This window comes from Musa acuminata, chromosome BXJ1-10 (genome assembly GCF_036884655.1).
Source record: "Musa acuminata AAA Group cultivar baxijiao chromosome BXJ1-10, Cavendish_Baxijiao_AAA, whole genome shotgun sequence".
Lineage (NCBI taxonomy): Eukaryota > Viridiplantae > Streptophyta > Magnoliopsida > Zingiberales > Musaceae > Musa > Musa acuminata.
In genome coordinates, this window is record NC_088336.1 from 32,634,664 (window position 1) to 32,649,741 (window position 15,078).

At 41.4% G+C, this 15,078-nt stretch overlaps 3 protein-coding genes across 7 annotated transcripts; all 3 read left to right on the forward strand.

Annotated features, from left to right (window-relative positions):
* Positions 1-280: 280 nt before the first annotated feature.
* LOC103969390 (transmembrane 9 superfamily member 7-like) lies at positions 281-6,165 on the forward strand. Its single transcript, XM_065088327.1, has 7 exons — positions 281-431; positions 2,510-2,674; positions 2,835-2,944; positions 3,066-3,159; positions 3,244-3,356; positions 4,538-4,685; positions 4,760-6,165. Exons 1-7 carry the CDS (start codon positions 315-317, stop codon positions 5,915-5,917), a joined length of 1,905 nt encoding a protein of 634 aa, XP_064944399.1. The 5' UTR covers positions 281-314; the 3' UTR covers positions 5,918-6,165.
* LOC135596267 (probable mitochondrial adenine nucleotide transporter BTL3) lies at positions 5,933-9,835 on the forward strand. 3 transcript variants are annotated; one of them, XR_010480892.1, is made up of 6 exons: positions 5,933-6,070; positions 6,278-7,585; positions 7,949-8,252; positions 8,375-8,788; positions 8,881-9,039; positions 9,173-9,835. XR_010480892.1 is itself a non-coding variant. In XM_065088331.1 (5 exons), the coding sequence occupies exons 2-5, from the start codon at positions 7,143-7,145 to the stop codon at positions 8,944-8,946; spliced, it is 1,227 nt and encodes a 408-aa protein (XP_064944403.1). In that variant the 5' UTR covers positions 5,933-6,070; positions 6,278-7,142; the 3' UTR covers positions 8,947-9,118. The 3 variants fall into 3 exon arrangements, 2 of the variants coding, with proteins under 2 accessions (XP_064944403.1, XP_064944404.1); XM_065088331.1 differs by lacking the exon at positions 9,173-9,835 and having other exon boundaries at positions 8,881-9,118; XM_065088332.1 differs by lacking the exon at positions 9,173-9,835 and having other exon boundaries at positions 8,897-9,118.
* Positions 9,836-10,038: 203 nt separating this feature from the next.
* LOC135596266 (protein IQ-DOMAIN 6-like) lies at positions 10,039-13,544 on the forward strand. Of its 3 annotated transcripts, none has more exons than XM_065088329.1 (5): positions 10,039-10,979; positions 11,068-11,295; positions 11,529-11,642; positions 11,733-12,475; positions 13,396-13,544. In XM_065088329.1, the coding sequence occupies exons 1-4, from the start codon at positions 10,383-10,385 to the stop codon at positions 12,453-12,455; spliced, it is 1,662 nt and encodes a 553-aa protein (XP_064944401.1). In that variant the 5' UTR covers positions 10,039-10,382; the 3' UTR covers positions 12,456-12,475; positions 13,396-13,544. The 3 variants fall into 3 exon arrangements, with proteins under 3 accessions (XP_064944401.1, XP_064944402.1, XP_064944400.1); XM_065088330.1 differs by lacking the exon at positions 13,396-13,544 and having other exon boundaries at positions 10,039-10,599; positions 10,713-10,979; positions 11,733-12,591; XM_065088328.1 differs by lacking the exon at positions 13,396-13,544 and having other exon boundaries at positions 11,733-12,591.
* Positions 13,545-15,078: the final 1,534 nt, after the last annotated feature.

The following is a 15,078-nucleotide window of genomic DNA, read 5'->3' on the forward strand; positions in this document are numbered from 1 at the left end:
TTAGTATAAACGACATCAATTTCTTATTTCTGTGGAATTTAAATTGTCTTCATACGTGTATTTATATATCGCTACAAGCTTTGACTCAAGAATGTACCCTCTGGTAATAACCTCCAAAAGGTGTGGGCCCGAAACTCTGCTATCAGACACGAGGCTGGCGTTCGTGTTCGTTTTAGAAAAATGATTAGTATATTTCACTCTTTTATTAATTATTTTATTTATTTTGGTTTCTTCATTGCCTCGCCCGTGTATATATATAAATATACCTGTCTCAATACGAGATACCAGTGTGGTCTTTTTCGCTCGCTCCGTCGATGGCGAACCACGGCGAGATCGCGCCGCTTCTTCTTCTCCTCCTCTCATCTCTTCTCGTGCTGCCCCAGGCAGACGCGTTCTACCTCCCCGGCGTGGCACCTCGCGATTTCCAGAAGGTAATTTCCATCATGATTCGATCCGAATCGTGGCCGATCTGGTTGGAACTTGAGTCCATTTTGTGATGGTACCGAGATCTAGGTTTTTCGTTTCTTGTTATTCTTCTTTCCGTTGGATCTGGGCTCGAAATGCGTAGATCTCAGGTTGATTGCTTCTTTTCCCCTTGGTTTCGAGGATTGGATCTCTTTTTGGATTCTTGAAGATTGAGATTTTCTTTTCTTTCTCAAAAGAAAATGTAAGAATTAGGTTTTGGTTGGTGGTCGCTCCTAACGTTTTTGTTCGCTCCGCATTTTGCGTGATGGAATTTATTTCGTTAACCATCTTGTAAGAATGGTATGCAGCATCTTGTTCTAATTACTTGCCAATTCTTGAAAGTTGTGCGTCACAAGTCTTTCAGAAGTGTTGTTTATCAAACGCATTAATGTCATCACATTGAAGGCACAAGATCCAAGACAATTTTCTACTGTTGTTTCAATAGCAAGATCTACATAGGTGAAAGAAAAAAAAAAAGATCCACATAGGTGATATGAAGCACATCCACATTGTGATTCTGTTGTGCATGGATATCGGAATGTCTAGCGATCTTTAACTTTAGCCACTGAAAGACAAAATACCAATTGTTTGACACCTATTTGATTAATCAAACACCTATATATGCGTCATGGGCTCTTATATGTGACTTTGTAAGGGATGTGGTCCGCTTAGAAAATGCCTACAAAATACACAACCATTTTGTAAACATATACATGAGAAATAGATTTATTAACAAATGCGAGTCAATAGTGAAGGTGTGGTCCATTGAGGTGTTAGGCAACCCTTGATGCATAATTCCAAGTTACTGGTTGTAGATTCATCTATCTCCATAAACTGACACAATCCTTTGAATTCTAATGTGGGACCAAGGGGCATAACAATCTCTCCCAATTGGGGCTTGATGTAATTGTCAAGGCCCAAAGCCAACACATGCCATATAAATCGTTCCTAATATGCAGTTTGTGAGACTCAGCAGTGGTGGATTCATGTTATGATGTGCTTCCAAACTCATTCATATGTAGCCCTTTTCTTTTATTAGGCACCCTACCGTACCTAATGCAAATGTATCCTAGTCCAAACATGTCCAACCAAGTGATGGTTCCACATCGTTTTGTGCTTTCAACCCCATTTATGGGTAGTTATTTCCTTCTTAGGCATCCATCATAGGCCCCTCACAATGATTAGTGTTGGGTTTACTCTGAAACTAATTGTCACTATCTGATCCAGTGAAAACTGATTTAATAAGTCCATCATAGGCCCCACGTGGTCCAAAATGCTATAGCCCAAGGAAGTAGTACTATATTTATGTAGCTCTATGAATCAACTCAATCAATTTCCATGTTCAATGTAGGACTAAACTGGGCCTCACACCTTCCATCTACAACCATGAGTGAAATGTTTATATCAAAGTATTAACCCAATGTATATAGGTCAAAAAAACAGGATGTAGATAAATGGAGGTAGCAGCAAGTTAGGTAAAAACATACTTGTATAGCAACCTGCTGAACTGAACAAGCATTAGGTGGCTGGTTCCTTTTGGACAATGAGAACCACAACACTATCATTATAGTTATTGTGCTGGTGGCACTATTGTTTTCTGTTTTCTTAAAATCATTTAATATCATTGAAGGAAAGAAGGATACGCAATAATTCTTTGATGTTGGTATGAATTTAACTAATGTTTGCATACATGCCCTTTATCTTTAGAATTGAATGTGTGAATGTTATATGAGTTCAAATTTTTTGGTCTCTCCAAGGTACACATGTTGATACTTAAGTGTCAGTGCCCTAAATAGCTTGCCTATCAAGACTTTATGTATCCCTGGCTCCCTCTTTATACTGCATGGGTAAATTATATTTTGAGATTTTTTTACTTTTATGCTTGAAGAGATCATTGCTTTGTACTATTTGTTAGTTTTAGCTTATTTGCTTCAGTTCTTGGATATCTTTTTATATTTGGTCTCTATGAAATGCTTGTTTTATGACTTGCTATTTGATATCAGACTTGCTTATGTTGATTGGTGATTCTCCTTTCTTGTCACAGGATGATGAGCTTCAAGTCAAAGTGAACAAGCTTTCATCTACAAAGACACAACTTCCATATGATTACTATTTTTTGGATTACTGTAAGCCTCTGAAGATCATGAATAGTGCTGAGAATCTAGGAGAGGTTCTTCGTGGAGACCGTATTGAGAATTCTATTTACACAGTGAGTACTTTCAATTTCTTTCTCATGACAAAACTAATACTTCACCAACTGGTTTTTCTGTAACTCAGGTGCTTTTTTCTTAAATAAAAAAGAAAATTCTTACCAATTATTTTATTGGATAACATCCTTTTGACATTTGAATTACGTTATTTCAAATCAGTTTCAAATGAGAAGGGATGAAGGTTGCAAAGTAGCTTGTCGCACAAAACTTACCCCTGAAGCTGCAAAGAATTTTAAGGAGAAGATAGATGATGAATATCGAGTGAATATGTAAGTTTTTTGTGTTACCTCTCAAGAAAAGAATGGCATTTAGTTTTTTTTTGCTTAGAAGCTTATATCCCTAGTATCTATAATCTTAAATCCTAATGGCATGGTAACTTGGCTTTCATAGGATCTTGGATAATCTTCCTGTAGCAGTTCCTCGACAAAGAAGAGATGGAAATCAAGTAGCAACTTATGAACATGGATTCCGTGTTGGTTACAAGGTGAGTTAGTTTGCCTGCCATTATGAGCTGCAAATATTGGCAACCTTTTGTATAAGATAGCTAATATTTGATTTCTTTGTTCAGATCAATGATGATAAGTATTACATAAATAATCATCTCAGTTTCAAAGTCATGTATCATAAAGATCTAGATTCCGAAGATTCTCGAATTGTTGGTTTTGAGGTGATTCCAAGCAGGTAATGAAACTTGTTGGTTTATGATTTCAATCATTTTTTCCTTCTGTCATATTATTGTTTAATCTTATGCTGAGTTTATTCGTTTATCTACTAAATATAGTCCTGCTGAGTAATATAATTCTGGAAATTTTGGTCAATATGATCAATCTACTTAGCCTTCAGTTTGAGTGTCAGTGTGATCAATCTACTTCTCCTTGTGGTAAACTACATAATTGGTTTTGAAATTTTCAAACTAATAAAGGGCTCCAATAAACAGTTTTAATAAGGTATAGATTCTTCTTAATTCTTTAGACAAGCCCATGAGAAAAGGAATTCCACTGAATTTTTTAAAAATGAAAAGAAGGAAGCATACGGAACGAAGTTTTGGCAGCTTACGAAATTGAACTCTAAAAATGTGTATCTAGAATCTCATTCTGTTTGTTATCTCTAAATATCAGCTTGTTACAAGTAATATGCCACGATTACCTTAATTATGTAATACGCTTCCGACAGATTTACATTATAAAAACAGCTTCCCAACATTGGGATAGAGGTTTCGTGAACTGCAACAGTGGGATTCACATTCGCAGAGCTGCCATCTTTTCTTGTCCTTCTGAGTATGTCTGGTTGTACTTTTCATTCTAATAATACGAGTGCAGACATTGAGATATATAGGTTTCTTTTCATCTAAGGTTGAAAACTTGTAATAAAAAAATGGAATTCCAGATAAAGTCTTTCTTGAGATAAAAAAATAAGAAACCAGTCAATCTGCTTCTTCACATAATTACTGCAGCCTTGATTGTGTAGTTGAGTTCTTAACATGTGTCAAGACCTACAGAGTACAAGCAAATTCAAATTCTGTGCCCGAATGTCTTTGTTGTCAGTTGGTTGTTGTTTCTGGGTACTAAGATCTTAGACATTTCCTTTTCTTTCTGAATATGTATGATTGTTAGCAAATATGTCAAATCATGACTCATGAGATGCTTAGTATCTAGAGTATGAGTCTTGATGTCATGGGAAGGTTGCTCCTTGTAACTTAGGTGACCAGAGTTGAAGTCAAGCAATCAGCCTCTTTGCTTGTATAGGTAAGGCTATTACATTTGACCCTCTTAGACCATGCATTTGTGAGAGCTTGGTGAACTAAAGTTGTCCCATTTGATGAGATGTATAACATTTTCTTTCTCAATTTCTTTTGCAAACAGTGTGAAGCATGAATTTAGTGAGTGGGATGACAAGAATCCTAAAGTGCTTACCTGTTACCCAAGCACTAAAATAACTCCAACTAGCAATGCTCCACAGGAAGTAGTTGCTGAAAAATATGTTGTCTTCTCATATGATGTTACATTCCAGGTGTGTATACAAGATACACCTTCTGTTACTAATGGTTTCCATTGCATGTCTCATGTTCATTTCATCTCTTACAGCCCAGTGAAATTAAATGGGCATCTCGTTGGGACACATATCTTCTGATGAATGATGACCAAATCCACTGGTTTTCTATCATAAATTCATTGATGATAGTTCTCTTTCTATCTGGTATGGTGGCGATGATCATGATGAGAACCCTTTACAGAGATATATCCAATTATAATCAGCTGGAGACCCAGGATGAAGCCCAGGAAGAAACAGGATGGAAATTAGTCCATGGTGATGTTTTTAGATCACCCACTAATTATGGTTTGCTTTGTGTGTATGTGGGAACTGGTGTTCAGTTCTTTGGGATGACCTTGGTCACAATGATATTTGCATTGCTGGGCTTCCTCTCTCCTTCCAACCGCGGGGGTCTTATGACTGCAATGGTTCTTTTGTGGGTGTTCATGGGTCTATTTGCTGGATATTCATCTTCCCACCTCTATAAAATGTTCAAAGGCACAGAGTGGAAAAAGATCACCTTGCAAACTGCATTCATGTTTCCTGGTGTGGTTTTTGCTATTTTCTTTGTGCTCAATGCTATTATCTGGGGGGAGAAATCATCTGGTGCTGTTCCATTTGGTACCATGTTTGCGTTGGTTTTCCTATGGTTTGGCATATCTGTACCATTGGTGTTTGTTGGGAGCTATATCGGATTCAAGAAGCCTGCAATGGAGGATCCAGTAAAGACCAATAAGATCCCTAGGCAAATACCGGAGCAGGCTTGGTACATGCAGCCTGGATTTTCTATACTAATTGGTGGAATACTTCCATTTGGTGCTGTCTTCATTGAGCTCTTCTTCATTCTGACATCCATATGGCTGAATCAGTTTTACTACATCTTTGGCTTCCTCTTCATAGTGTTCATCATCCTCATCGTGACTTGTGCTGAGATCACAATGGTGCTTTGCTACTTCCAGCTTTGCAGTGAGGATTATTATTGGTGGTGGAGGGCATATTTGACCGCAGGTTCTTCTGCAATCTACCTCTTTGCATATGCGGTATTCTACTTCTTCACCAAGTTGGAGATAACCAAGTTGGTTTCTGGCATCCTTTACTTTGGATACATGTTGATCGCATCATATTCATTCTTTGTGTTGACTGGGACAATTGGCTTTTATGCCTGTCTGTGGTTCGTTCGCAAGATATACTCATCTGTTAAAATAGACTGATGGGATTCTGGGAAAAAGGTCTTTTAATAAGGTTCCATCAGCATATGGAAGGTTAGAATAGATGCTGAGATTTTAGTTCGAGGGAGTTGAGTGACACTGTATGTGGGAAGTCAAGCGCTAGGGCTGCAGACAACTTCCTTGGACAGTTTCAGGGTAAGAATACTTGGTGATTAGTAGTATGCCCTTGAGGGACTGAATTTGTTTCTTTCGTTTGATTCATTTATATTGGTAGTACTACTTCTGTTCAATTTCCATGTCGCAGTGTTCTTTTAGATCGGCAATAATGAAAGATATACAAAACTCTGTTGGAAAATGCAACTCCATTTTGACGCATGCTTATCGGGTGATCTTCTATATCAGGGTTGGTGATTCTACGAGGCGGATGCTATTGGGGGCGGGACCGAATCAGCCCTGAAATCATGCAGGGGTGATCTGGCCTCTCACCAACCTGATATATAAGCTTCCGTCACAAATCAGGACTGTGGCAGTCGGTATCATCTCCCTAGAGGAAGATAAAAGTTCAAAGGCCGACTAAAGTTACGGATTCAACTCGATCCTAAAGGCTGAAACATCTCCCCGGAAACTATTAGAGGTTACGTGGCGCCGATCCCTCATCTGACCCGGACTCGGTCATTGCATTTCCATCGTACCTTGGCTCAACCTGTGTCAACCCGATCCGATCCGATCCGATCCTTTGGCTATCGGATCCAGATCGAGTGACTATCGGCCCCGTCCTCTATTCTCTCTCAGCTGCCTGGCTCTAATGCTCACCGATCGATGCCCACCTATTTCTTGCTCGTCTTTGCTTCTTCAGATATCATTCAATCTTAGTCTTCATCAACCATGTGGACTTTCATACGCCATCATCTCTCCTCACATCCTCATCTTCCTTACTTGGAATCTGAGGCCATCAACGCCCTTCCAAATTGCAAGTATCCACCACCACAGAATGATCAACGTCTCGTCACTGAAGGTTTTCTCCAAGACTCGAACCGCAGCCACAGAGTCTTGGAGAAGTATCCTTCCCATCCAATGCCAACTAATAATAATGCATCACCATTTGTCCTATGCACAAGTATCTTCCCTTTCTTAAACTGAACCATCGACATTCCTAATCAAACACATTGGTAGGAGGGAGGAATCGATTGCCAGTACTCCTCCATGTTTCAGCTTTCTTTCATCATCATCATCTCAGTAGCTGCACCAGTCCTTCTTTCAGGTTCTCATGCATTACCACTACCAATCCCCTACCACATTCAACAAGTACTTCCCTGAACTCAGTATGGCAACAAAAGACACACCCTTTGTTGTAGAACCCCCACAATATCTCCTCGCGACACCCTTCTCAACTTCACTCTGGATCTCCAAGATCCTCCATGCCAATCTCTCCAGGAAGTCTGGTTCTCCTTCAGAATTGAAGTGCTTCGATGTCGAGAACATTACCTGTTTAGCTAGAATCCCTCCAACCCTGAGATTTAATCATATCCTGAGACCAGAAAGCATAGCAGCCACCATCGAGGAAGGAAATGAGGAGGAGGAAGAGTATGGGAGTCGCAAGTCTCACAACAGTGCCCTGGCTTCAGAGGAAGGGACGGCTAAAGGGAAGGGTCATTGGAATGACATGCATAAGTTTCTACTGGCCGGCACAGTGTCCACAGTCATATCCAGGTCTATTTCCTCCCATGTTGTATGTTTTCATCAGGTCATGAATTAAGTTTCTACCGGCCGGCGCTGAACTGTATGAAGATGCAATTCTGTTGACTTCACATAGCCGCATGCACTGGCCATGCATCATTAATCTGGCGCTGGACTTGGATTTAACAGGGCAAAAGATGTTTAACTCCTCGCGTTAAACATGTGCAATGCTTTCTTGAGATGGATCGAGATCTCTTTAATCATCCAAAGCCAAATATAACGAGTTTAGGCTTACTCTTCTGTTTTTTAGTGAACTGGTAGAACATGAAACTATTTGATCAAATAGCAAAATTGAGCTTCTGGTATCTGATGATGTATACATTGATGTAAAAACAGGACGTGCGTTGCGCCATTGGAGAGAATAAAGCTGGAATGCATCGTCCAGGGATCAAAGCGTCCATTGGTGAAGATAGTCCAGTGTATCTGGACTGCAGAAGGGTTGAGGGGATTCTGGAAGGGCAATGCACTCAACCTCCTCCGCATGGTACCTTTCAAATCCATCAATTTCATTTGCTACGACATGTATTTGGATTGGCTCCTCAACTCCCCGGGGAAGAAGGAGATCACAAATCACGATAGACTCGTTGGGGGTGGCATCTCCGGCCTCCTGGCCACCGTGATCTGCATTCCTCTCGACACCGTAAGTTTCTTTTGCCGTGACAACATTATCTCTTCAAGTATCGTTGTTCGATTCGGCCAGACCCAACTGCCTTGCCACTTCATTTCTTCTGCATTAATTTTGAGATGATTAGGCATCGATAGATAAGGACGAGGCTGGTTGCGCCGGGCGGCGACGCTCTCGGGGGAGTGGCAGGCTGTGTCTCTCACATGGTGCAGAATGAAGGCTTCCTCTCGCTCTACAAGGGCCTGGCTGCCGCCCTCATCAGCATGGGTCCGGCGAGCGCAGTCTTCTACACGGTCTACGACATCCTCAAGAGCTCTCACCTCTCCGAGACGAAGAAGAAGAGGACTGAACTAGGTCCTGCGTGGACCTTAGCATACGGTGCAATTGCAGGGGCATGCTCTGAGACCGTGACGTATCCTCTGGAAGTCATCCGGAGGCAACTCCAGCTCCAGCAATCCACCAACCTGGGCCTGGCTTCCGCCTTCATCGATCTGGTGAAGAGACGAGGAGCCGAGTCTCTCTTTGCAGGACTAGTTCCGAGCACACTTCAGGTTGTGATGCTTCTACCTCTCTAATCAGCACACTATTTCATAGCAGCCGACAACAACCAGTCGTAATAGTTTCCACTAACTATTACTTGCAGGTGTTGCCTTCTGCAGCTTTGAGCTATTTCTTCTACGAGATGATGAAATCTATATTGAAGATCTAGAAAAAGATGCAGAGCGTGGCCGAATCGTGAGACAATGAAACCTATCTTAAATTTTTCTGCTTCCTCATGGTTGATTCGTTATTGCTTATACATGTAAGTCATTGCACGAGCTAATTACTGCAACAAATTCCAGCTCTATCTAGTAAACTATTTGGCTCCACTGTTACAATGATATCGATGTTCCAGAAGTAGTAGATTCATGATCATTGGCTGAATTCATATGCAGTGTTGCCTGTGAATCCTGAGCTTCTCAGAAACTGTACCGTCTCGAACAAGTTTGCTGACATGTACTGAAGGATGAACTAAGAATTCAAGCATGCTTTCTATCAATTATCTCTGGTAAAAATCAAAAACCACAAACAGGAACAGCTTCTTTTGCAGTCAAGCAATAAGAGAAAGACAAACATACACCATAACCGGAAATCAAGTTGGATTTCCAATCTTTAAAGCATTTGGTTTGCGGTAATGACAAACATACCGTTACTGTCGTGTACTCACTTGACAGCTGAAAGTCCATTTATATTAATCTTCCTTGATAAGTCAAAAGTCAGAGCACAGAAGATGAATGAAGGTGGCACGGTAAGGTCAATGGAGGAACACAACACAACTTACGTGTTTTAGACTGATTTCATGCCGGCATCAGATGGAAGGCTCGATCCTGCAGTTTGAGGTGGGCAAGTCTTCGGAACTCCTTCCCAGCCACCTTGTCGCACGCCGGAACTCAAAGCAGCAGCGACCCTTTCAAACATGAGGCCTGCAGGCGTCACAAGTCCGTCCTCACAGAAAGCCAACAACAATCTCTTTGATTGCCTGCGAGGAAGTGTTGTCAGCATCTCGGATTTGATCTGGAAAAGGAAAAATGCTAAATGAGAATAATGTTGACACAGAATCTAATTATGTTTATCTTTTTCTAAGTCACATGACCAGAAATTAATCATCTGTTTAGGCATCGGAACACCTCATGTCAGTCACCCTTCTGTATCTGCGGTGACCATCCCAGCTTTTCCCTGATCTTTGTTTGCATTGCCAAGATAGCTTTTTTGGCCTTCTATTTGTGTGTCAGAACTCCTCATTTCAATCAGCCTGCTGTACCTGCACTGAGGGCTCCTGATTCCAGTGTTTAGCAAGGGATGATGAGCCAAGCATTAAAGCATGATGAATTAGTGTCCCATTGCGAGAAGGTTTTCGGGCTTTCCCAGAAAAAGAGGCTTCCACTCTCCTTATTAACCATAAAGAACAGGTGAGAAGGAAGAACTCAAAAGCCTCGGGCAGGTTACCCAAAGCCAACTGCATCGTAATCGCACTTCGTTTCCCGACCAAAAGTACATGGATCCAAAGTGCAAGATTTTGTTGGATTATTGTATTCTCTCTCTCTCTCTCTCTCTCTCTCTCTCTCTCTACAGATCCCTCCCTCTCTCTTTTGAATTTCAAATGACATGCAAAAGGCTACACCCCCCAACGTACCCCACACAGTGTCCTCTCATCTTATTCTCCGTTTCACACACTTCCGCCGCTCTCTCTCTCGCTCTGGAGGCATCAATATATCTGCTGCAAGGTTTCTCTGGGGAGGAAATCTGTCAAGAAATGGGTGGTTCAGGGAAGTGGATCAAGTCCTTGATTGCAGGCATCAAGAAGCAAGAGCAGGATGGCTGTGTAATCACTGCATTTTCTGTCGTTTGATTTCTTCTTTCATGGTTGAGTCTCGAGCTGCTAAATTTGGTTCTACTCTCTCTTCTGTTGTTTGTCTTCTCCTTGCCTTCTTGAAGGAAAGGAGCGGTGGTGGCGATAATGGAAGGAGCAGGAAGTGGACGAAGCTGTGGAGGAGCTCCTCATGGGACCACCTGTCGCTGCGGCGGGGGTCGAGGGGCAGTAGCCACCGATCGGCAGCGTCCGAGGCGTCCGACGCCTCGTCTGTCGCCGACGCGTTCACCGCCGCCGCGGCGACCGTCGTCCGCGCCCCGCCGAGGGACTTCAGGGTGGTCAGGCAGGAGTGGGCGGCCATCCGCATCCAGACCGCCTTCCGCGCCTTCCTGGTAACGCAAGAAGACTTGCATACATTCGAGTAGTCGTGTGCGCTGTCTGCAAGAAAAATGAGAACTTTTTGTTGATCTGACACCCAAGGCGAGGCGAGCGCTGCGGGCGTTGAGGGGGATCGTGAGGCTGCAGGCCATAGTGCGGGGCCGGCAAGTGCGGAAGCAGGCGGCAGTGACGCTGAGGTGCATGCAGGCCCTGGTGCGCGTGCAGGCGCGCGTCCGGGCGCGGCGGGTGCGCATGTCCACCGAGGGCCAGGCCGTGCAGAGGATGCTCGAAGCCCATCGGGGCCAACTGGATCCTCTGAAGGAAGCGGAGGTAGTCTCGCATTCTTATCCTCGAAATCACAGGCTTTTAGTCCTTGCATGCCTCTAATTCGTCATCATCTATCTCGGTTGAAGTCTTCAGAAAAGTAGCTATTGTCATTCCTGAAGTCATTGCAGCGATGATTATGACCTTTTCTGCTACTTTTTCTTCTGTAATCTATTTTCATTCAGATCTTAACAATGTAATGCATCATTGTCTTTTGTGCATCATCTCGTGGTTTTCAGGAAGGATGGTGCGACAGTCCGGGCACATTGGAAGAAGTAAGAGCGAAGTTGCAGATGAGGCAGGAGGGAGCTGTTAAGAGGGAAAGAGCTATTGCTTATGCCCTTTGTCAAAAGGTAAATGTGGAGATTTATTGCCTTGCCTTCTAGTTTTCGTGATGATTAATATTTGATTCAGCCCATATTTCCTGCTCTGTCTTCCGACAGCAATCTTTGTCAACCATGAGTGGGAGGTCAAAGCAAACCACAGCCTCTCTCAAGCATCATGGTCTTGATAAAGGTAATGGGAAGTGGTGCTGGTTGGAGAGGTGGATGGCTGCCAAACCCTGGGAGAACAGGTTGATGGAGTGTACAGGCCAGAAGGATCTTCCTGAAGCAGAATCCAAAGAAGACAATTGTGGCATCCGCACAACATGCGGTGAACCTGGTTCAGTGAAAATAAACAAGAACAACATGACCATGAGGGTTTCAGCGAGACCTCCAACCATTACTCACAACCATGGCTGCAGAACTCGTCCTTCCTCATCTCCAAGCACTGAATTATACTACAACGAGAGTTCTGCATCGTCGTCATCGTTCTGCATGTCGACGCCGATCTCAACCAGCACTCTTTTGGGCTCAGAGAGAACAGAGGACAGCAACAGAAGTAGGCCCAGCTACATGAGCTTGACTGAATCAATCAAGGCAAAACAGAGAGCTTTCAATGTGCCGAGAATGATGATACAGGGACATCCATCTGCGGATGCTCGCTCTCATCGGAGGACTTTGTCTAGTATTGACATCAAGAGCACTGACCGCTTGAATCATTCAGCTTTTTCTTGCAATCTGGAGAATCCACTACCACAAAGGGTTAAGATTTCTATGAGAAGCATGGAAAAAGAAGATGGTTACTATGGCAAAGAACATACTTTTGTATCTTATGGTTCTTGAAGTTTGGCTTCATTACCTCGGTATGTAATGACTTCTTTGCATGTGTCGTGCTCGTTCAACATCTTGTTGTAATGTGTGATTATAACTTCTGAGACAACTAAAAGTTATCACTGCCAAGAGATTGAGATTGTTTTTACACTGCTTGTTCTGCAACTTGCAATTGGTACTTTTCTAATCCAATTGTAGAAATTAAAACTCTTGCAATTCTATGCAACATTTCTAAGAGTTCCAGAAACTAAACATATCCTCTCAATATGATCTAGAATGAAATTGATGGAACAGCTTAGTTTGCTGATTAGTATATTTCACTCAGACATTTAAATTTTCTGGAGACCTTTTCTAAAGCAAAGATCTAATAGATTTAATGTCTGTCTCATTTATTCTGCCAGTTTGAGAAACATAAATTGACTCCAGATGTTGATGTGCATAGACAGAGCAGTTGTCTCAAGGTGTTTCTGATTAGAATAAAATTAATATTACTCTTTTTTATTGACAAGGTTTTTATCATACTTTGCGATATCAAGAAATTATGATATTCAATTTTCATTGCAAATATTATATATAATATTCAATTTCCATTTATGATAACTGTCTTGCAGACTTGAGTTCCATGAAATTCTAAGCTTCAGCCCCCACTTTGTTCACATTTTCAGAATAAAGTTTGAACAATATCCATTTGTTTCACTGGCACTTTAAGCTTGGTGTGATAAACTGGAATGGCCTGTATCTTGGAACAGGTTAAGTGACTTCTATGTGGAGCCAAGGCAAACCTATGAGGAGTTTTTTTTTTTTTGTTGTAGATGTTTCATTTACTTCAATTACTCTGCAAATGTTAGGAACTGCATCAAGTTGTTGGTTTGATTAAGTCAATGCACAACTAGGATGCATTGTCATCTTCCTTTGACCAGTGAAGTTCCATACTAATTTTAATATGTAACAGGCAGAGTTTCCAACCAATCAAGATCTCAAGGAGTCTGTGATTTTTCAGAGAACATTCTTGGCAAATTACCAGGGCCATTATTATGTTAGTGACCACTTCAAATTTCTTTTGGCATGTTGATGCAGGGTTTCTTGAGTTACTAAGATCAGTATTGGTGTTTAGGTTATGTAAGGATGCAAGTGAAAGTTTTACCTGCTCTGTATCAGCACCTACTCATCTATTTCTGCTTTTGTAGTAGGCATAATTATGTTAATTATGTCTGTAGGGTGTGAGGTTAACTGGAGGCAAATTGCAAATTATCTTATGCTTCTATCTGAAAAAAAAACATGAATTTTAGGCATGAGAAGTATATTTATATTTTTATATGGAAATATTTCCAAACTTTATAGATTTTCTGGAAACAAATTATTTTCTTCTGCTCTATAAACATTCACAAATAAGAACTGAAATATCATGACCATCAGACAATACCTTTCAATTTTTGGGTTTTCTTCTGCAGTGAATATTAGACTCCCTCTTCTTTTACAACTAAACATGGAGTTGTTGACATCAAATTTCCTTTTACAAACAAAAATATATAAGAGAAAAAAAAATCTCTCTTGTAGCTTTAGAAACACAATCCCTAAATTTCTAAGCTCAAACAGAGATGAGATCTAGGAAGGACATTGATATGTTGCACAAGACAGCTTTTACCAGTTGGGAGTCTCCAGGAACCTTGGCATGAAGTTGCTCGAGCACTTTCCTTTGCCTCCACTCCAAGATCCAACCATGTAGTTTACATGTTGACTAAACCTTTCATATGAGACAGTGGCTTTTAGTGAGTATATGGTAAACAGATCAGAAAATATTCTATCTGAAGCAGTTGAATGACTGAAAGACCAGAGTCAGGTAACACCTCTTTTTGTACATTTCCTGAAGCAAACAGCTTTGGGGTAAAAGCTTGTGGGCAGGAAGTCATGGCTACTATATTTTTGCTGTAGACTTGACTTGGAAGTTTCTCAAGACCCTTAAGAGAAGGGAAGACTGGAAGAAAGCCTTGAGGTCACGGGATCATCATACACTCACCTACTGAAGTATTCAATTCATCAGGGTTGTGCACAACATAGCATTTTCCATTCTGGACAAGCAGTGGAACAACTCCACAGGACTGGTAGGCTAAAGACATTGATTCTGTGTTCTCTGTTCTTTAGATTAGTCCAAATGAAGTGGCCAAATCAAGGCAAGCAACATTGCACCTAATCTAACCAGGTTTAATCTCAAATGAAGCACTAACAGGTTCATATGTCCTTTGGTCAGAATCAACAGCGGAACAGATGCACATTCTAACAATGTTCACAGTAATCACAGTGTCATCAACAACGACACAGCAATAGAGTTTGGACTGCAAGTGTAATTGATACATGACATGCAGAAAAGAAACAACAATGATTCAGGTGCAGCATGTCTTTGCGATGATGTAAAGCAAGGATTCAGAGAAACTAATCCTGGGATGCCATCGATATGGAGTAGGCTTCAAAGTCAAGCAAGTTTGCATAACAAAAGGCGACAAGGTAGGCATGCGAGAACATTTTGCTCTTATATGGTCCAAAAAGTTTACCAAACGATGCATTGTTGTGCCAGGAAATAAGATGTGATGCAACTCCATGATATTATAGGTTACCAACCACATGGTTGGTTGTGGCA